General features: G+C 46.7%; 1 protein-coding gene across 13 annotated transcripts in view; it reads right to left on the bottom strand.

Annotated features, from left to right (window-relative positions):
* Positions 1 to 2,624: 2,624 nt before the first annotated feature.
* The window catches only part of EHMT1 (euchromatic histone lysine methyltransferase 1), a 151,962-nt gene continuing 133,444 nt past the window's right edge, over positions 2,625 to 21,142 (bottom strand). For all 13 annotated transcript variants that reach the window (XM_082208781.1, XM_082208787.1, XM_082208786.1 and 10 more), the window contains 7 exons: positions 20,946 to 21,090; positions 19,648 to 19,725; positions 17,925 to 18,040; positions 13,791 to 13,877; positions 8,890 to 8,968; positions 7,426 to 7,601; positions 2,625 to 4,431 (listed from right to left, as the gene is read on the bottom strand). In XM_082208781.1, coding sequence (XP_082064907.1) covers positions 4,239 to 4,431; positions 7,426 to 7,601; positions 8,890 to 8,968; positions 13,791 to 13,877; positions 17,925 to 18,040; positions 19,648 to 19,725; positions 20,946 to 21,090 — 874 coding nt within the window. In that variant the 3' untranslated portion in view covers positions 2,625 to 4,238. The remainder of the gene's footprint in view (positions 4,432 to 7,425; positions 7,602 to 8,889; positions 8,969 to 13,790; positions 13,878 to 17,924; positions 18,041 to 19,647; positions 19,726 to 20,945; positions 21,091 to 21,142) is intronic.

The following is a 21,142-nucleotide window of genomic DNA, read 5'->3' as shown; positions in this document are numbered from 1 at the left end:
TGCAATCCTAAATTCTTAAACTTAAGACTGGCTGGCACTTAAGCCTTGCTTCAAATTACAGGGATGTCGAATTGGGAACGATAAATTATCAGAGATCTGCAACGGGCTTTGTATGAGCAGTTTATTTGGCCTTGCTGTTGTTATTCCATAAAATGGGACCAGCCTCCTAGTGGATGAGGAAGCCTGCATTCCATTCTTTAGATCAGGGGTTGGCAACCTCAGGCCCAGGGGCTCAATGTGGCCCTCCAGGCCTCTCTTATTTGGCCCTTGGAACTCTCCCCATACCATACCACTTCTTTCTTGGCCACATTCATTCCTCAGACCACTCACACCACCACCCTTCTTTTTCCTTGAGTGTTCTTGCAAGCCTGGAATGTGGACTTTGAACTGTAATAATGGCTTTTGCTTGCTTGCATCTTAGAGGTGTGCATATGTATACAAACTAGCCTACTGCACAAGGATAACAACTCCAGTTGCCTTTGCATCCATTTTCCTTTGCATCTGGCCTCGCCAGCCACCAGTGTATGGTCCCTGGAAGACAGCCCAGAGGAAAACAGGGTCCTCAGGTGGGAAACGATTCACCACCCCAAGTTGGCACCCGTAGCAAAGGGAGAACGGCAACAAAAGGCTGATCCTTCAGGCAGATCTTGCTGCTGTTTTGCTTATAGACAACAATGGGGATTTTTTTAGTTGAGTTGTAGGATATTTATTGCTTTGTGCCTTACCCCACACTGAGAGCAGTTGCAGAAAAGCAGTGCAAGAATCACACTCGCTGTAATTCAAATGGACTTTCTTCTATCTTAGGGTAAACAAGCACGGACTGAGGCTGCGCAGGAGGGCAGTCAGCTGTGAATAGCCTGCGGCCTCCTCAAACCTGAGCTTTGCCAACGGGAAGAGGCTGCTACTCCTAGGGGAACCCATCACAGATTGGCGGGGCCTCCGCCTCCACTGTCACCCCAGAGCATCACCATTTGGTGTGTGAAAATGCTTTTTGCCAGTGACATTTGCAGAGCAGCGGCCTGGTCTCCCACCAGCCTCAGATTCACTCTGATATATTTAAGTTTTGGGAAATGGTGGTAGGAAAACCAGCAGATAGGAACCACCCATTGGCAAACTGGAACCTGTACTATTTAGTCTGCAAAGCATCATGACAGAGGCAGACCACAGGGTCCAGTTTAGCTCAGTATTATTCACATGCCAGGATAGGGAAGCATTCAGCCTGAGGGCCACATCCCCTTTCTGGGCAACCTTCTGGGGGCCACAAATATTACTCTCTTTTTTTTACAGCAGGCTAGTTTCTATACACAACTCTCCCTCTCCTTCATCCAGGGAAGCAAGAGGCAAGAGTTCAAGGACAGATTCCAGGCATGCAAAGGACACTCAAGTAGGGTTGGCTGTGGGTGTGGCCTGGGAAGAATGGGCGTGGCTGAGGTGGTGGTGATTGCTCAGAGGGCCAGAAAGGTCTGGAGGGCCACATTCAGCCTTCAGGCCTAGAGTTTACCCACCCCTACTGCAAAGCTTCCTATTACTAGGATTCTCCCTTGCCTGCAACCACATCAGTGCCAGAGTATAAAATCTCCCTAAATTCAGTTTCTTCCACTTAAGTAGCACCAATACCCCCAATGAAACTTAAGCAGCTCATTCCAGCTGGCCAAGGTGCATGTGGATGAGTAGTCTTTAAAAATTCCCATATGATCCACACATTATAGCCAGGACAAGAATTATACAAATGGCAGAAATAGAGAATCCTATATGGGTAATAGGAAGGTTTGGGTAAACAAAAGGAAGGCAAACCTCCTGGGGAAATGTGCATCAAGTGCAGCTGTTGGGAACATAGAAATATGCCTCACATTTAGCAAAACTGTTGATTCGTCTAGTTTAGTACTGTCTATGTTGACTGGCAGCAGGGTTTCAGGGATGCGTCCCTCCCAGTCCTACTTGCAGATTCCAGGAACTGGACCTGGTACTTTCTGCATGAAAAGTAGATGCTGCACCATTGAGCTACAGTCCTCACCAGTTGTTACTTGTAGATTATGATGCATTGAGTTTTGGTTTGGAGAAGGCAATGAATGGAGAAGGTAAATAACAGTCAAGAAAAGCTTTATGCCCTTTTCAGAGGCACAGAAAAAAGTAATCATTTCGTTAACGGTTTGGGTCTTTGCCTGTCTCTCTCTTATAAAGTCGCATATGTGTGCACACCCACCCGCAACCCTCTCCACTTTCTAATTTAGACTTGGAATCCCACTTGCAGGAGGTGGTGTCTGATAAGCCACTCAGCCTCAGATTTAGAGGATAGCCATGAGTGACTTGCCTTTCAGGGTTCTTGTTGGGAACACAATACAAAACCACAACACAATACAAAAACAATACAAAACCACAATACAAAGTCCTATGAGTACCTAAAAAAAAAAGTTACAGAAATGTTCGAATGCCATTGTTATTGCTTGATTTTTGAGCTGCTTAGAAACATGTGATATAGCTGCACAGTGAACCCTGCTCTGAGGATGGTAATTGTTCCTGGATTAATTAAACTAGAATAAAAGTGTGCATAGTAGGGAGCGCAAGGGGAAGTATTGCAAAAATTTAATCTAGTAAAGACTAAAGAGGCCAAAGGGGGCAAAATCTTTAATGCACTTTTTATTGATTTCATTGAAAACAGAACAAGGAAATGACAGGAGCCCAAAGGTGGGAACCTTTGAAACTCAAAAAAAAAAAAAAAAAAGAAAAAGAAAAACATTTAACAGAACGGAAAAGGGGGGGGTAAGACCACCCAGCAATATGAACGGTTTAGAAGAGATGCACCCCTCCCTCTCCAAAAAAGAAAAATTAACCCCACAAAAAACAAAACAAAAAGTCCCCAAACCTGGTACTGCACTAATTACAGTATTTAAGAGATAAATGGGGGAAAAGATGATCTGCTTTACCACCGCACAAAAGGTGATGACAGATTTTATTCCCACTACAATACTAACAAAAGGTCTTGTGGGTTTTGTCGTCCCTGCATTTTATACTAAGATCACTTTGTTCTTTTCTTTTTTTCTTCTTTTTATTATACAATTGAAAATTTCATTTTACGTAGTAGTGAGAAAAAAATCACACTAAAATCAGCACCGTTGAGTTGCTCGGGTGAGTTGCTTTTCTGTTCAGCTCCCCCCAGTATGGTACAAGAGAAATCAGTTCAATCCAACCGTCAACCTCACAATATGTAGCTTTACATGGGGAGTCATGGGGAGGAAATAAATGAAATCAGAAAAATGGCGATGGCACAGATAGACCACATTTGCCACCATGTTCTCAGGGGTGCCCAGGCTGAGCTTTAGCTTCAGGAAATGCCTGAAAGAGGGCCTCTCTGTAAGTGCCAGTTTCTCTGTATGGGAAAACAAACGAAAAAAAATCCTCAATTCCTTTTCCAGAGTTAGTGTTATGTATGACACAAGGAATCCTTCCAAGCCTCCCATTGCACGATAGGGGTGTATGCGCCGAAACACTGGGAAAAACGAAAACTCTCTGTAATGAAGAAGCCCCTATCTGGACTTGGGAGAACCTCTGTGAGGCTTGGACAAATAATTAAGAGGTTGTGACGGAGAACAGCAAATACGCTGGCTAAGGCAGGCACCTTGTTCAAAAGAAGTTCCGTTTCAATCCTCGGACGATGAGCGAGAAAGGAAGGTCTGCCTGCAAAGTTTAAGCTTCGTCCCGGTGCTTGTGCCATGGAGGTGGGTTTGGCTTCAAGAAATCATCATCACCATAATCATCATCACATTTCATCAAGTATTCAGAGTTCTACTACAACTGGAGAGATGCAACATCAGCAGTCCATTCAAATCTTGTCCTTTCAGGTAGGGGAATCAAGTGGGTGGGCGGAAGACCTCTTCCTTGGCTCGGAGAACAGGGATCACATTAAGAGAGGCCTCTAAAGGGCCTCTCAGCATGGAAGGATGAGAGCAGCTGCCCCTGGTTCACAAGCCAGCTACTTCCTGGTCTGCTGTGGGTGCAAGAAGAAAGCAGGGTGGACCTGCGTCATCTGTGACGAAGCACAAGGTGCCTGGTTCCTTTCTCCAGTAACACTCAATAGCAGCGCCTCAACGCTGGACTGCTGCAGGGCTGTGGGGTGGTATTTTGCGTTGGGGTTTTTTTTACGGGAGGGGGAAGTCTCCTTTCTTGAAAATATATAAAAAAGAAATATCTTACAATCTGTGGTGGTGTTTTGTTTTCCTTTCTATGTGTGTAGAAAGCCCTCAAAAGGAGGTTGTTGCCACTGCTGTTGTAGAGCTCGTGTCAGGGAGCCGGCTCTCCAACACCTCCTGGGACGAGGAAGTGCTGGCCTGCCTCTGAGCCAGAATGGCGCTGGTGTACCTGCACTTGGGAGAGCCGCACAGGCAACTGAAGTAATTGCCCTTGACTTCCCAGAACCTATCGCCATAGTCAAACCTGAGAGAGAGAGAGAGAGAGAGAGAGTTGTACTTCTGGCAAATATACGCAGGAGGAAGCCGCACAGTTGATTCCACCACCACCAAAACCAGCACAGGGGAATGGGGCCCCCCCACCAACCGACGGAGGCCACCACTCCCTTCGAAGCAGTCTCCCAAGGGCTACATGTAGGAAGTGGGTGGGGCCAAAGTGGGGGTGAATGCCTGAAGAACGGTTTAGTAGTTCTTATAAGGATCAGCTTGGATGGAAACACTAGACCAGGCTTCTTCAACTTGTTTTGAGACTACAATTCCCATCATCCATGACCACTGGTCCTGCCAGCTAGGGATCATGGGAGTTGTAGGCCAAAAACATCTGGAGGGCAGAGGTTGAGGAAGCCTGCACTAGACCTTGGTATAGACTTTAACCTCGGGGGGAAACTTTGGAAAAGTTATTTGAAGTTCACGGCATGTTAATTCTTTGAAGGAGAACTACATGAAGATGATTTACAGATGGTATTTAGCTCCGAGTAGACTTGTTAAGATGAATAAGACTGAATCAGATAAGTGCTGGGGATGCAAGGAGGTTGAGGGAACATTTTTTCCATTTATGGTGGACTTGTAAAAGGGTATTGGGAAATGATCCATAATGAATTGAAAATCAAGTTTAAAAGTACCTTCCCAAAAAAACCAGAGTCCTTTTTTGTTGGGGATAATTCAAACAGAATTTCCCAGGTGTCAAACAAGGTTATTTATGTATGCCACTACTACGGCCTGTGTTTCATTAGTCCAAAAATGGAAAATGAGCGAGATTCCAACTAAAGAATGGCAACTTAAGCTGATGGAATATGCATAGCTTGAAGACTACACCAGTCAGTGTAGACCAGGCAAGGCCAAACTTGGCCCTCCATATGTTTTGGGACTACCATTCCCATCATCCCTGACCACTGGTCCCGTTAGCTAGGGATGATGGGAGTTGTAGTCCCAAAACAGCTGGAGGGCTAAGTTTGGCCATGCCTGGTGTAGACAATAATCAGCTGGGTGGACCAATGGTCTGAATCAGTAATCAGGCAGCTTTTTCTGTTCCTATAATATTGACTTTTTAAAGAAAAAATTTCCAAGTTGGGTTCCAATATAAACAAGGAATACAGTGATTTTAAGAAAGGGAAGTGCAAAATACATTTTTAAAATGAAACAGGATCTTAAGAGCCAGCAGAAAGCTAGGAAAGCTTAATCAAGCTCAGTTCAAGCTTATTAACGACCCCACCTTCGAAATTCATTTTCCCCATACCAAGCCCATACCCCAACCACAAAAAATAGTTGAACAAGTGACCATCTGCATTTACTGATTCATGGCCCCTTATAATGTGAACACTGGCCCATCAAACTCAGTATTGTCTACACTGACTGGCAGCAAAAAAAACCTGGAAATACCAGGGGCCTGGACCCCTGACCAGTGTTAGAAACTAAGATAGGAACGCTAGGAGCCATGTGGGAACTAGGTTGTGGGCACCAAAACAAAATGTCTAGGCACTTTCTTCTTCTTCCACATTACCAGACCAGATGATTCGCCTGGCAGTGCGGTGATGGCAAAAAAGTATTTTTTATTTTTTTGCTGCTGGGCAAATCAGGTGTTCTGCAGGGCAGTGCAGAAGCAAAAGATGAGTGCAGAACACCTGATTTGCTTGGCAGTAAAAAAAAAAAAAAGACACGTCTTTTGCTGCTTTGCTGCCAGGTGAATAAGGTGTTTTGTGGGGTAGCCCAGCAGCAAAAGATGTGCATCTTTTTGCTGCAGCCAGGCAGGTGGAGATGCTAGGGGCCAAGGCATCTCCACTCAGTCTCAAAAGACCGGTTGCTGGTCACAAAGTGCAAATGGCACCCAGCTAATTTCGAACGCTGCCCATAACCTGCCAAATGCATAGCCGATAGTCTGTTACTGTGGTGCAATGGGTTCCCATGAGCAGGAAGTTACAGACGCCTCCTTATGTAGATTGATTTGCTTTTTAGTGTCACTTCTCAGCATCTGTTTCATGGCTTCTGTGCAAGTAAGCTGGGGCAAGGGGTGAGGGCGTGAACACACATGTGCAGATCTGAAGAAGGCCAACACATGCACAGAGCTGGAGGAACGCTTGAAAGCAGATCCAGAAAATCAAACAAGCGGCTGCCACAGGAGTGGGTTGCAGCCCCTCAACCTAATTTCCAAAGCCCCTTGAAAGCCATCAGTGCAGAGTGCTGCCAAAATAAATCTGTCCCTGAGAAATATGTTTTTTTATTGGGGGGGGGTGTTATATCTGATGTTAGCATGAGCACACCAATTGAGGATAGGTTCCCCACCCCACCCCAAGAGCAGCAATCCCCAGCTCCCTTAACAAAATACAGTTCCCAGGATTTTTAGGGAGAAGTCATGAGCTTTAATATAGCTCAGTCAATAGAGCATGAGACACTCTAATCTTGGGGTTGTGGGTTCAAGGGGGGGGTTGGACTAATGACCTTTGTGGTTCTTTCCAACTCCACAGTTCCACGATTCAATGAAATGCACATTGAATGTATGGTCCGAGTGTGACCTTGTTTTGTTGAATGCAACCCAAAGAGAAGGAGCCTGCCAAACAGGGAGATGGAAATGGGTAGGCTCTGACCCAGACCTCTGCTGGTTTCAGACCTCCCCACTGCTAGCATGTGACCCAAGGGAGTCCATGGAGACAGGGCTGGCGGTCAAGGGGGAGCAATTCCCCTCCCTGTGAACTGATGAACCATAATCCTAATTCCCAGCACTTATCTGCTCCCTTCCCCGAAAGAGTGAGTTTCTAGCACTTGGGAGATCAGACATGATGTACAGACACTATACCCACAGATGCCCACAATCTGACCCCTCACCACACAAATATTATCCCTGAAGGAATGGCTGTCCCTGACAGACCAAGGGCTGCTTCCATCCCTGTGCTTAAGCAACTCTTCTTCCTCCCTCCTCCTCCTGCTTTCCATTCCTGCCATTTCTTCCTCTTCCTCTTACACATACCCAATCTCTTCTCCCGCTTGGATATTCTTGGTACTGAAGAATGCAATTCTGGGAAAGCGCAGGTCCTGGTGGGACATGAACACTCGTACGGCGGTCAGGTTGGGCTCGCAGAAATGGTTGATGAAGCGGCTGATGTTGCCGTAAAAGCGGGCATCTATGCAGTACATGTCTTTGTCCTGAGGAAGTTGGGGAGGGGGAGAGAGAGAGAGAACCTATTATTGGACCTGAGTTTTTGTTCCATGTAAAATCAGTCTCTGCTGGAGCTGGAGGAAATTATTGGAAGAGTTATCCTGCGCAGGTATTTTAGCCACTCACCTAGGCCCCATATGCACCATGTACCTAAAGCAATTCTTGTACCACTTTGGAAGTCATGGTTTCCACCGAAGAATTATGGGAACTGCTGCTTGTTAAGGGTGCAGAGTACTGCTAGAAAAAACCCTCCTACCCCCAACATTCTTCCTCACAGAGCTACAGTTTCTAGAGTTGGGAAACAGGATCAAATATGTCTCATTTTCCATTCCCCCCCCCACTGAATACTTTTCGTTCAATAGAGATGGAGGTCCCATTTGCAGTATACAATAAAAGCAGCTTTATACCACTTCGCCCAAAGAATCCTGAGAGCCATAGTTTGTTAAGGGTGCAGAGTACTGCTAGGAGAACTCCCTATTCCCATCACAGAGGTACAATCCCCAGAGTACCCTGTGAGGAGGGGGGGGATGCATTTGCACTATGCTGACCCTTCCTCCTCTACTATTCCCGGAATTCCTTGGGAAGAAGGGTTGACTGCTAAAACACTTTGGGAATTGTAGCTCTGTGAGTGGGAGTAGGTGTCCCTAGCAGCTCTCAGCATCCTTAACACCTTCAGTTCGCAGGATTCTTTCGTGGAAGCCATGACTGTTTAAAAGTGGTGTTGCACTGCTTTAAATGCATAGTGTAGATATGGCCTTAAGAACAAGCAAAACAACTGAATTAAAAGTTATTAAGGGGCAGCATCCAACTAATGCCCCTTGGTGGAAGTGGGTCTGCATGAGGCATTTTGCCTTTCGGGGTTGTACCCAACTAAGTTCTACTCAGAGTAGGCCCACTGAGATTACTGGATCCAAGTTAAATAGTGTCTGTTATTCTCCAGTGAGTCTACTTTGAGCAGGACTGGCGCTGGGTACAATCCTTGGTAACTAATCCTTGTTCCCCTCCAGCCCCTCATCACCTTTGGGCAAAGAGTCGTGCTCAGCAGAGGCTGTTTATGAGCTGGTGGCCCAGAAGAAGATGTCCCAGTTTCCCCCATCATCTGTCCCCTGAGTCTCTCAGCCCTTTCCCCTTCCCAATTCTACAGGATGTTTTGCTTTTCCTAAAAGGCGAGAAGAGCTTCCTGTCACACCAGCTTACAGATGGTGAAATGGGGGGGAGAGGCAGAATTTGTTTTAGCACTTTCTGCTTGTCCTGCGAGCCCTTCAGATTTACTACCTGGTCGCCAAGTTCAAAAAGGTAGGTGTCTTCTTCCCGTACATTTGCCTCTGAATCAGAAATTAGCTCTCCAACATACCTGCGGGAGAAATGAGAAAGCAGAATTGGAGACTAATGACCTTTTTGCTGCAGGAGATTTGGACATACGGTAGTTGATGCATTCAAAAGAACCTCCTTCCAAGACAGCCTCTTCCTTAACATCCCAAAACCTAGTCCTCTCCATTTTGACAAGTTTTGGGTGACCTGAATGGCTGCTCCCCTCAAGGGGTCAGCTTGCACTCTGTTCCCAGAAGGAAAAAGTCACAGCCTGGCATGTTACTCCAGAGCAGTGGCCTTTAATGAACTGTAGGAGGAGCTACATGATAAGAGATCAATTAATGAGTCCCCAAATGCATATTTGGGTTAAAATAGGGTCCTGGGTCTGAAAAGTCTGAAGGCACTTGCTGGCGCCCATTGGGACTGGTAGGGCAGATGGCAGGGAGACCAACAGTAGGTGGGTCCAGAGGCAATGACAAGTGATGCCAACATGTTGTCCTGCTCTGCCCTGCTGAGTTCTACATGGGAACAGCACTGAGACTAAAGAAGAGGAAGCTTACAGGCAAGGCCAGCACATTCTGGGCTGGTTGTAAGTAGGATGACAGGCATGTGATGGCTGGCTGAGAGCAGACTAGTGTTGCTTAGTCTGGGCTCCATTTTCCCAGCAGAGCAGCCTCCATTACTCTATACCAGGCATCCCCAACCTCGGCCCTCCAGGTGTTTTGGGACTACAACTGCCATCATCCCTAGCTAGCAGGACCAGTGGTCAGGGGTGATGGGAACTGTAGTCCCAAAACATCTGGAGGGCCGAGTTTGGGGATGCCTGCTCTATACCAACGAGTCTGTTAGAGATGCTCCCAAAGCATTTTCAGTCTGCCAAAGTCACTCAATAATGTGAAACCAGACCAGTGAGGAGTGTGGCCCAGGGAGAGACCAGAGGGTCTTCCCATTCCTGCTCTGGCTGCAGAGCTATCTGGTCACCCTGAAGGCTCCACCTCTTCTATCTGCAGCTTTTCCAAGACACAGCGAGACCACTTCAGAGTTGCCTCCTAGCATCCTTTAAAGCTGGGGTGGAGGTCCTGTGGCCCTCAAGGTGCTGCTGGACTACAACTCCCATCATCCTTGACCATTTGCTATGGTGGCCAGGGCTGCTGGGAACCTTCCACTCTGGAGTGTCCCTCCTGCATCACAATCTCTTCCAGATTCATTGGTGAGTTAGGTTAAAAGGTGGGCCTCCTAAACACATGGGCACATTTAAGGGTGAAACCGTTTCCGCCCACCTTCTCCTAAACAATGCTAATATGTCATTCCAGGTTAATTAGAAAGTAATAATCTGGTTCAGAGCAACTCTAACAAGATGTGCTAGGAATAACATTTCTAATTGTAATTACTTTAAGAACATTTTTAACTGTAATTGCTTTTAGATCTCTTTCAGCTGTAATTGTTTTTAGAATGTGTTAATCTGCCTTAGAATGTTTCTGTTTTTAAATTGTGTATCTGTTTGCCACTCTGGGCTCCTCTGCGGAGGAAGGACTGGATACAGATTCAGTAAGTATATGAAATCAACAGACACACACTTTAAAGGTTGCTAGCTAGGCTGCCTTTACGCTGCATACCTCCTTTCTCAGGTCTTTTGAGCCTCTGACTTTGCATCTCATCAAGCAGTTCTGTAGCATTGCAGAGGCTGTAAAAAATTCACCTGGGCTGCTGAGGAAAAGTCGCATCCATCAGGCTTGCTCTGGAGGTTCAAACTGCCTTGGGCTGTTCAAAGGTTATTAAGAAATATACGAGACCCAAGGGACACTCTTGCCTGGCAACTGTGCTCCTCTGACGGGGTAATGCTGAGAGTGCCACATACCCCAGAGGTTCATTTAGTTATGTACTAGTAACCAGGCTTTTAGTGTTGCACCTCCAGCCCTCTGGAATCAATTAGGGATGTTTAGGTGGCCATTTTTGTTTTGTTTTAAGGAATGCTTTTTCAGGCAGGCTTTCTCTGTGGCTGTTGTGAATTCTCTGCATCTTATCTCTCTTGGCTCCAAGTGAGAGCTTGACTGCACACCTGAAAAGGGTACAGGAAAAGGGCAACTAAAATGATTGAGGGGCTACAGAAACTAACCCTTTGAGGAGACACCTTATGCGCTCTTCGTTTTAGTTTAGAAAAGGGATGGGGAACCTGTGCTCCTCCAGCTGCTGATGGACTGAAAACTATCATCATCCCTGACCATTGGCCATGCTGGCTAGACCACGGCAGGAGATGGGAGTCCAGCAACATCTGGAGAGCCACAGGTTCCCCCACCTGATTTAGGAGGGGGGGAGGCAATGACAGAAGCGTATGTCACCATGCATGGTGTGGAGAAAGCACAAAATGAGTACTGTATTTTTCGCTCCAAAGGACGCACCAGACCATAGGACGCACCGGACCATAGGAGGGGGAGAACGGAAAAAATAATAATTCTCCCCCTCTCTGCTCAGCGCCCCTTCAGCGAAGCGGCAGGAGAAACGGAGCCCCTTCCATTTCTCCCCCCGCTTCGCTGAAGGGGCGCTGTGCAGCTCTTTCTCTCTGCTGAAGCCAGGAGAGTCTTGCTCTCCCAGCTTCAGCAAAAGGAACCAAAAGCCTTTGGAGCGCAGTGTGAGGTCCTGCGAAAGCAACGCGAAGCCTCCGGAGCACGGAGGAAGCGCTCCCTCTGTGCTTTGGAGGCTTCACGTTGCTATCGCTGTAGCCAAGGAGCCTGCATTCGCTCCATAGGACACACATACATTTCCCCTTAATTTTTGGAGGGGGAAAAGTGTGTCCCATAGAGCGAAAAATACGGTATTTCTCCCTCTCCCGAAATACTAGAACCTGGGACCACCCAATGAAGCTGAATGTTGGAAGCTAATAGAACCCACTGCCACCAGGTTGGGTGGGTTTAAAAGGAGTAAAACAAATTCATGGCTGTCAACTGCTACTATCTGCAGTGGGTATGCTCTCCCTCTACTGCCTCTGACTGCCAATTGTTGGGAGAGTACTGCTGTTGTGCTCAGGTCCTGCTTTGCAGGCTTTCCATTGGGGTATCTGCTTGGCCACTGTGAAAACAGGACGCTGGAGCAGATGTGGATCCACCAGGGCTCTTTGTTATTTTCTTATTCACAAAACAGGACAGAAGGAAGCAAATGGTCTCCCTTAACTCCACAAAGTATTGTATGTATGAAGTCCACATGTATGAGTTCACGGCCAGTTGTCCCCTTCTGTTATTGAAGGCCCACTCTTCCACCATAGGCACTGTGTTTCCTTTTCTTTTCCACGGAAATAGATGTGATGTCATACAGAGGATTATGACATCAAATGCGGGAGAGCGATTAGCCGCTAAAACCAAAGGCGCCCTGCACTGATGTGAAGGGCAGAACCAGGAAGGCTCATTAATCACCAGAGCAGGCAGGCTCCAGACATCAACGTGATTAATCTCCTCTCCACTTAAGATAGTCCAAGGGAAACAAATGATGGCCAGGAAGAGCTTTCTGAAACTCCCAGGGTGTAAAAACATGGCCAATTTCTAATGCAGCAAACCTTCCTAAGGCTGTGCTGAAGAACCGGGTTTCACAAGGGGCACTTGATATTTCTTTTTACTGTGGGGGGGGGGAAGGAGGCTCTGGAAGCAAGGCTGAATGAAGACAGGGATGTTTTTCAGCCTGGGGGCCACATCCCCTCATGGGCAGTCTTCTCGAGGGCCACAAACCAGAGGTAGTATGCGTTTTATGAATCAGGCCACATTCAAAGCCATGCAAAAATTAAAGGTTTCCACTCTCATACACCTCTCCGCGCAGGGAAAGAAGAGGCATTATCACAGTCCATAGGGCATGGCCAGAAGGGGTATAGCCTGGAGAGAGTCTCAAAAGCCAGATAGAGAAGTATGATGGGCTACATTTGGTCCCCAGGCCTAAGGTGCCCCGCAAGCACTTGCCTTACTTTCGGAGAGCAGCTGAACAGAAAGCAACAAGGACAATGAGGAGAATGGTTAGCGGTGGACCAGGGCGGGGGTGGTTCAGCATGTGGCCTACCCCTGTATTAAGCCCACGGGCAACTAGTCGCAGTGAACTGGGAGGGTGAGTGAGTATGCACGTGCATCACTACCCACCACACAAGGTGTTTGTCACTGTCACATACTAGGTAGTGCAACAGATCATGTAAGTTGCTGGTGAATGGTACTTGGCAACCTTGCAGAATTTATTTATTTATTTATTTCAACAGCATTCCTATTGATTGCCTGATCGTTAAGAGAGGGCAGAGAACAGCCACAGAAAACAGTTCTTACGGGGAATGAATTTTTGCCTGAGATATTTCCAAGTCCATACGACAACTGGATAAAACCTGAGCCCAAGATGAATATGAGGCCTTGAACCCACATTCCATAGCCTCTTCCAAGATATGAGAATAATGGCACATGGGCTAAAACTCAAGGGTCCACATACGGAAGGGTCAGAGACTGAGTAAGCAAGTGTGTGTTTGGGGTGCACGAAGGTTAAGCCCTTGTGATGACACAAGCTTTAAAGAGAGTTCTCTTTTCCTACTATGTTGAAAGAAGAGAAGAGGAGTTTGCATTTGATATCCTGCTTTATCACCACCCTAAGGAGTCTCAGAGCGGCTAACATTCTCCTTTTCCTTCCTCCCCCACAACAAACACTCTGTGAGGTGAGTGGGGCTGAGAGACTTCAGAGAAGTGTGACTGGCCCAAGGTCACCCAGCAGCTGCATGAGGAGAAGCAGGGAATCGAACCCGGTTCACCAGATTACGAGTCCACCGCTCTTAACCACTAGACCACACTGGCTCTCACACCACACTGGCTCACGCTTCCAACAGTTTTTTTTTCTAAAGGCAAGGCACTCACTCGCAAACAAAGGTCCCCAGTGGAATGTCCTGCATTGTCCGCACGCCCCAGCTCATCTTCTGCGTCCGATAAAGCTGTAATCGAATCCTGGAAAGCAAAGATCAACCCTGTGAGAACTTGCACTCAATTTTTAAAAAATGCATTTGTAGATACAATTAATTCCCTGCTTAGCTGCAAACAAAACCTCTGAGGGTTCAAAGTTGTGTCCAACTAAGTTCTACTTAAAGAGCAGATGCCCCGAAATTAATGGGTGTAAGTTAGTTGTGCCCATTATTTTCAACAGGCCTATTCTGAAAAGGCCTAGCATTGGATGAAACCTAAAGAATGTAAAATTTATATGAAAAATTGTAAAATAAACGTCAACATGTTTAAAAACTGGAATATCAGAAAACCAACTGTTTTAAAAACTATCCCATGAGCTAAAATTGCAGCATAAAGTAATGTCAGCTTTACATGGAACAGAGGCAATGTGTGTCACAGAAACAGCTAGATTAATTTCTGTGGACTTGTGTTTCCAGTTGAAAGTAACTTGAATATTTGATGCAGAAACCAATAATTTTCATTTTATTTTGGACTGCATCCAATGTTGTCCTACTCAGAGAAGGCCCACTGAAAATAATGAACATGACTTGCTTAGATCTATTCATTTTAGCGGGTCTACTCTGAGCTGAACTCAGTTGGACACGTCTTCTTCTTCAACATGTCTTGAAGCTGTTTGCCAGCCTGCAGCCCACAGGACTCATTTTCAGACTAGTTTACTCTCCCAGCCAAACACTCAAAACAGAATCCTGTCTCTGCTACCGATCAGAATTCAGGTGAGTCATGTAGGCTGCCTTCAAGGAATAATTATTGATGTGCCACCTACACAATCTTTCTCTTGGTTTTATCTATGCTCCCCCCCCCCAGCTTGAAATTCTTCAAATATTTGTAGATCATTGCAGGAAGCCGATATGGCTTCCCTAGCATCAACACTTCCAGAATCCACTTCTATGGTGTGTCCCTGTAAGAAAAACACTTGGGCCTAATTTGAATAGTAGAGTGCCTGGTGTCTGGTGGGCGGGGCTTGCGTGCTTTGCTCCAGAATCAGCCCCTCTCTTCAGGGTGTGTTCAGTTGAGTGTGTCAGTTATGAGGGACCAAGTGCCTCCTCTTGTTTCTTGCCTCAAACTTGCCTCCTGTTTGGCTTCTCTCATCATGTTATTTTGTTGTAGTTTTCTTTATTACTAAAGCTTAGTTTACATTTACGTGAAAGGCTTATTTTTCTCAAAGAAAAAGAAACTCTGCTGAGGAAAGGTGTGGTATGTCCTAAACTGCGCGACTGAGTGGTATTCCCAGTTTGCCAGCATGTGGAGGGACCCCCATGTTAGCAGAAGTAGAAAGAATATGGGGAGAGGAATGTCTAATGAAACAGAAAAACACGCGCACACACACAGAGAGAGAGAGAGAGAGAGAGAGAGAGAGAGAGAGAGAGAGTGTCAGTCCAATGTGGGCTGAGTTTGCTCAGCGGCCACCAAATGTTGCATGTTTTAAGTGAAATGCAAAATTGAGCAGGAGTGGGTGGGGTTGGAATAGAGAATCCTGGAAGAACAGGCTGGCTGCCAACCTTACACTGTAACATTTTGTTGTAGGTTCCCTTGTTCATTAAGGCCACAGTCCTATGCAATAAACTCAGCGGGACTCACTTCCAAGTAAAAAGGCAATATTTACAATCTGGTAAAAGGGAAGAGTAAGAATTAAAAGCAGGAATAACCAGCTGCACAAATGCAGGAAGGGGGAAACCTGGCTCGTCAGGTAGTACATGTGAAAAGGATCTAGAGGTCTTTGTAGACCACAAAGCTTAACATGGGTCAACATGTGATACAGCAGCAAAAATTTAAAAAGGGGGGGAGGGCTAATGCTATTCTAGACAGTATCAGCAGAAGTATAATGTCCTGGAGTCCTGCAACCAGTTCTGGGCACCACAATTTAAGGAGGATATTGACAAACTGGCAGAGGAGGGAAACCCAGATGATGAAGGGGCTGGAAACCAAGCCTTATGAGGAACTGTTGAAAGAGCTGGATATGTTTAGCCTGGAAAAGAGGCGAGAGGAAATACAATAGCTATCATCCAAAGTCTCAAGGATGATGCAGCAAGCTTCTTTTCTCCTGCTCCGGAGGGTAGGACTTCAAGTTACAAGAAAAGAGATTCCTACTAAACAGTAGGAAGAACTTAAGGAACGGACTTCCTTGGGAGGCTGTGGACTATTTCCTTGGAGGTTTCTAAGCAAAGGTTGGACGGCCATCTGTCATGGATGCATTAGTTGAGATTCCTGCATTGCACTAGGTGACCCTTGGGACCCATTCCAACTCTTATGATTCTATGAAGATGATTGTTTTGAGAAGGGTGTCAACCCATCAGTCCATAGCAGTCTAGTGTGCTGGCTTAAAACAAACCACACTATCAAGAAGGTATCCGGAACTTGAACAGACTCCTGCTTCAAAGCTACATTTTTATAACTGGAGAAAGGAGCAGAGGGATGAAGGGGAAATGTTGGTGCATTTTAAGCTATTCTGCTGGATTAGTAGAAATCCCAAGACCACCTTAGAATACACCTGCAGCGTCAGCCTAACTGGAAGTCCCCCCTCCTCTGCCGCCGGCACCTCAGTTTAAGCATTCCTACACCAAAGCCCTGAAAATGCCTTCAAAATACATTAAAAGGAAGGCCCAGGGCATTTCTCGAATCAACACAAGAAATGAAGATGACAAGAGTACAGCTTAAAGCCTCGCACAAAGGGCTTCAAAACCTGGAAACGAAGGTTAGGATGAGATAAGCAACTAGTAGAGGCTGGAGGTGCTGGACTTGCAACAGCTTCAACCGGGTTACAAAGCTTAGTGGGTGATTCTTGGGATGGCCGCTCTCCCTCCCTCTGCCTAAATCGACCATGTAGGAGAGATAATAATTAAACAAATAATTAAAATACCCGTGATAGAACAGTTCCATTTAAAAGCACCCAGGATTCCCCCTTTTGTATAAAAAAAAAAGGCAAGGGAAATCATATAGATCAGGAGGTGATAAAGCACACATTCAGCAGGGTGATCAAAATACAGTAATGATGCAATTACATATAGTAATACTGAGGGCATCCGTCCAGCTGACAGAGGCAAGTATCAAAAGCACAGTGAGCAAAAGGTTACAAATTCCACCACAGACTCAGATGGAATGAAAGTGCATCTTTCAAATATACAGTGGTACCTCGGGTTAAGTACTTAAGTCGTTCCGGAGGTCCGTACTTAACCTGAAATTGTTCTTAACCTGAAGCACCACTTTAGCTAATGGGGCCTCCTGCTGCCGCCGCGCCGCTAGAGCACGATTTCTGTTCTCATCCTGAAGCAAAGTTCTTAACCCAAGGTATTATTTATGGGTTAGCGGAGTCTGTAACCTGAAGCGTATGTAGCCTGAGGTGTATGTAACCTGAGGTACCACTGTGCCATAAAAGTACCATTATTGCAATTATTGTTGTTAATTGTTAAGGCCCTGTCAGAGGAAATGGCTAAGTGGGGCCAGGATAAGGCATGACAAGAATATCCCAGCAGCTCTAACAATCCGCTCATTTCCTCATCCTAGCCAACCTTCAGAATTTGCTTTGGTTCACAACAGTGACCCAAGGCGTTCGGGCTTCCAGGTCCCCACTTCCTTTCCATTTCAAAAACTCTCCTTGGGTTTTAGGTAACTATATCCTTCAAGGAACTCAGAATGGTGCATGTGATTCTTCCCTCATGATAAGCAATCTTCTCTAAATCCCAAGGCTGAGAGATGTGCCCATTCAAGTTCTACTCAAAGTAGATCCATTGATATTGAAGTATTCAAGTGAGTGATGTCCATCTGTTTCAATGTGTCTACTATCCCCAGCGCACCATTTGAGCTTGGGTGTCCCTGGTCCTAGTCCAGCACTGCAAACCAGCAGTCACAAATATTTGCTGCTCCCATCACTCCTGATCACCAGGTCACACTGCCTGGGGCTGAAAGGAGGTGGAGTCCAATGATATCTGGAGGGCTGCAGGCTCTCCTGCTCCTACCACTATACCCCACTGCCTCTCAGTCACAGAACAGGGTGAGCAGCCCCCCCCCAAAAAAAACCAGTATTAACTGTCTTACCGGAGTCCATTTTGCACCACACGATTCCGGCAATTCCTCCAACACGAGCAGGCATGGTTGCACTCAAAGATCAAAGGCGGCTCGGTAGTGCTGAATTCCGGCAGGAGCCGGCCATCCTGCAGAGAGGGCAAGTGGACAAGGTATGCATTAGGTGTACATTTGTGCACAGGAAGAATTGCAATGTTTTATGAAGAATGAGGACTTATGCCACAGCTCTGGTCTATCCTGGTCCAGGGCATCCAGCCTGCTCCTTAAGTAAACATAAGAATTAATCTTATATTGAGTCAGACCACTAGTCCACCTAGCTGAGAAGTCTACACTGACTGGCAGAAGCTCTACAGCATTTGACTAGAGTCACTCCGAGCTCTACCTTGAGATGCCGTGCATTGAACCTGTGGCATTGAACCTTGAGTCAGCGTGGTGTAGTGGTTAAGAGCGGTGGACTGGTAATCTGGTGAACCAGGTTCGCTTCCCCGCTCCTCCACATACAGCTGCTGAGTGACCTTGGGCTAGTCACACTTCTCTGAAGTCTCTCAGCCCCACTCGCCTTATAGAGTGTTTATTGTGGGGGAGGAAGGGAAAAGAGATTGTTAGCAGCTCTGAGACTCCTTAAGGGGAGTGATATGGGACGTGGGTGGCGCTGTGGGTTAAACCACAGAACCTAGGACTTGCCGATCAGAAGGTCAGCGGTTCGAATCCCCGCAACAGGGTGTGCTCCCGTTGCTCAGTCCCTGCTCCTGCCAACCTAGCAGTTCGAAAGCTAGGTTGTGCAAGTAGATAAATAGGTACCGCTCCAGCGGGAAGGTAAATGGCATTTCCGTGTGCTGCTCCAGTTCGCCAGAAGCAGCTTAGTCATGCTGGCCACATGACCTGGAAGCTGTACGCTGGCTCCCTCGGCCAATAAAGCAAGATGAGCACCGCAACCCCAGAGTCGGTCACGACTGGACCTAAGGGTCAGGGGTCCCTTTACCTTTTAAAGGGAGTGATAAAGCGGATATCAAGTCCAAACTACTCCTCTTCTTCTTCTTGCAGAGCAGATGTCCTACCACTGATCTACATCCCTTCCCTCAAGTCATAGCGTACTTAAAGACATAGGAGCACATAATGCTGTCTTATGCTGACTCAGTTCATTGGTACATCTAGCTCAGTACTGTCCACACTGACTGGTAGCCGTGCTACAAGCCTTCAGAGGTGAGGTACTTTTCTACCCCAACCTGGAGCTGCTGCTGGGGACTGAACCTGGGTCCTTCCTCAGGCAAAGCAGAAGCACAGACGCTGAGCTACAGCCCTGCCTCTGAAAAAGCATCTGCTCCCCTTCCCTCAAAGAGCTACAGTGCTGCTGTTGCTCCCCAACATCTCACCTGTATGTCTCCCTCCTTCCCCCTCAATACTGCCCACAAGTATTCTCATAGATTCTTCTGCAGAAGCAATGAGTCCAAATCAAGCCTCAAACCCTCTGTGACTCCCCTAGGAAATCAAACTATGCATTTCAAGGGGAAAGGATTATGTCTTTCAGCTGACCCTGCACATTGCGCTAGGCAGGGTGGAACTTGGAGGGGTAAGAACAACTTAATTTGCAAGTGGGAGAGATAACCCATCTGAGGATTCCCCTTAACAGGGAAGAGGAGCTCCCCCCTAGGCCTGAGCAGTAGTGACCCCCCCCAGTCCCACCACCCACACCCTCCAAATCCACAAAGCTGAGAAAGCAGGCAAACGTCCTCACCTTGTCATACCAGCAGCGCATACTCAGCTGTCCACACAAGCAGTTGCTGGAGGAGCAGTCGTCTATGCACACACAGTACTGCAAGCAAAACAGCAAGAAGCAGCAAGTCACACGTGTGTGTATGTGCATATAATCCAAAGGACTGCATGATGCTGGCCTGCAAGGAGCTTGTGGGGCCCAGCTAGTTGATCTACGAAGAAGCATCATGTAGGCTTTGCATGCCACTAGTGTGTAGTGCTGGATAAAAGGATATTTAAAAAGGAGGAGGGATCCTGCTATGAAAGCCAACAGAGGTTCTGGAGCTCAAGCTCTCTGTCAGATGGGGGAAATACCAAATATCTGGGGCCCCATTAGTGGGGTGAGGGTTTTAGGAAGGCAATGGACATTTGTCAGGATGGACATCTGTATTCTGCAATCTTATTCTGATCAGGGCTGAGGAGCTGGATTCCAAGTGGTAGTGGATCCTGAGCTCCTTCACTGCTGCAGCCCAAGTCTGAAAGGCAGGTGGTGTAAAACTGCCTGCCAATCACCTGACATTGCAATGGCATAAGAGGACTCATCTTTGCCTGTTCACCAGACTATGTAGGGCTGCAAGGGCACAGCACTCCACAATCCCCAATGATCAGCTGATTGCCAGAATGTCCAAAGTGCTGTGCGCAAGGTTATGCAGATGCCTCCAATCATCTGACTGTCTACAAGCCCCGTTTTGCTCCAGTCCCGTTCTTAACCTGCTCCACAGCTTCAGCCATAATAGACATTGGGAGGAGGGTAGGTGGAACTGGCTATTCTGTATTCACATTCCATGATGAGCTCCTAAGTTCCAAAAGGAGATGACAGAGGAAGAAAAACTGAGCGCATCAGTTCCCACACAAACTGCAAAGGAGTAAAGGGAGTAGACAAGAAAGAGGAGGAGGAGATTGAGCAGCCTGCTCAGGTGTGAACTGAGCAGAGAGCCCCCTCTTTCACGACAAGGAGAAAGGGGAGAAATCTCAGGTGTTAAGTCCAAACAGTTTTTATTTCAGGAGGGCTTTTGCACCATGAATGCTGCTTTGGGGTTTTCAATCTATGTTTTAAACACTGGACATTGCACTGTATATCGTATTGTTGTTTTATTGTTATGGCCGATGGCTGAAGCAATTAAAGATTCATTCATTCATTCTGGACACTGTATGCCTTCCTTTCTTTTCTTCATAAGCCACCTCAAGAAACGTGTGCAAAGTGGGCTATCATATAAATAGCAGGAGAGAGAAAAGAAAAAAGGGAAGATCAAAAAGGTAGCTGCAAGCAGCCTGTCTAACCTGCAAATGAGTGATGTTCCTATCAATGTGCATGGGGGACGTCACACAATTCTGCGAAACGTATTTGTAGTCGCTAGGACAGGGCTCGACGTCGACAGAATTGACGCAAGGAATCGGGATCCGTTCATAACCCCGGGCAATGTCTCTGTCGCAGCAGGGAGAAGAAAATAATCACTTTTCAGCTACAAGAATAAAAG

The sequence above is a fragment of the Podarcis vaucheri genome (genome assembly GCF_965113315.1).
Source record: "Podarcis vaucheri genome assembly, chromosome: Z".
NCBI lineage: Eukaryota > Metazoa > Chordata > Lepidosauria > Squamata > Lacertidae > Podarcis > Podarcis vaucheri.
This window is presented reverse-complemented; position numbering and strand designations above follow the sequence as displayed.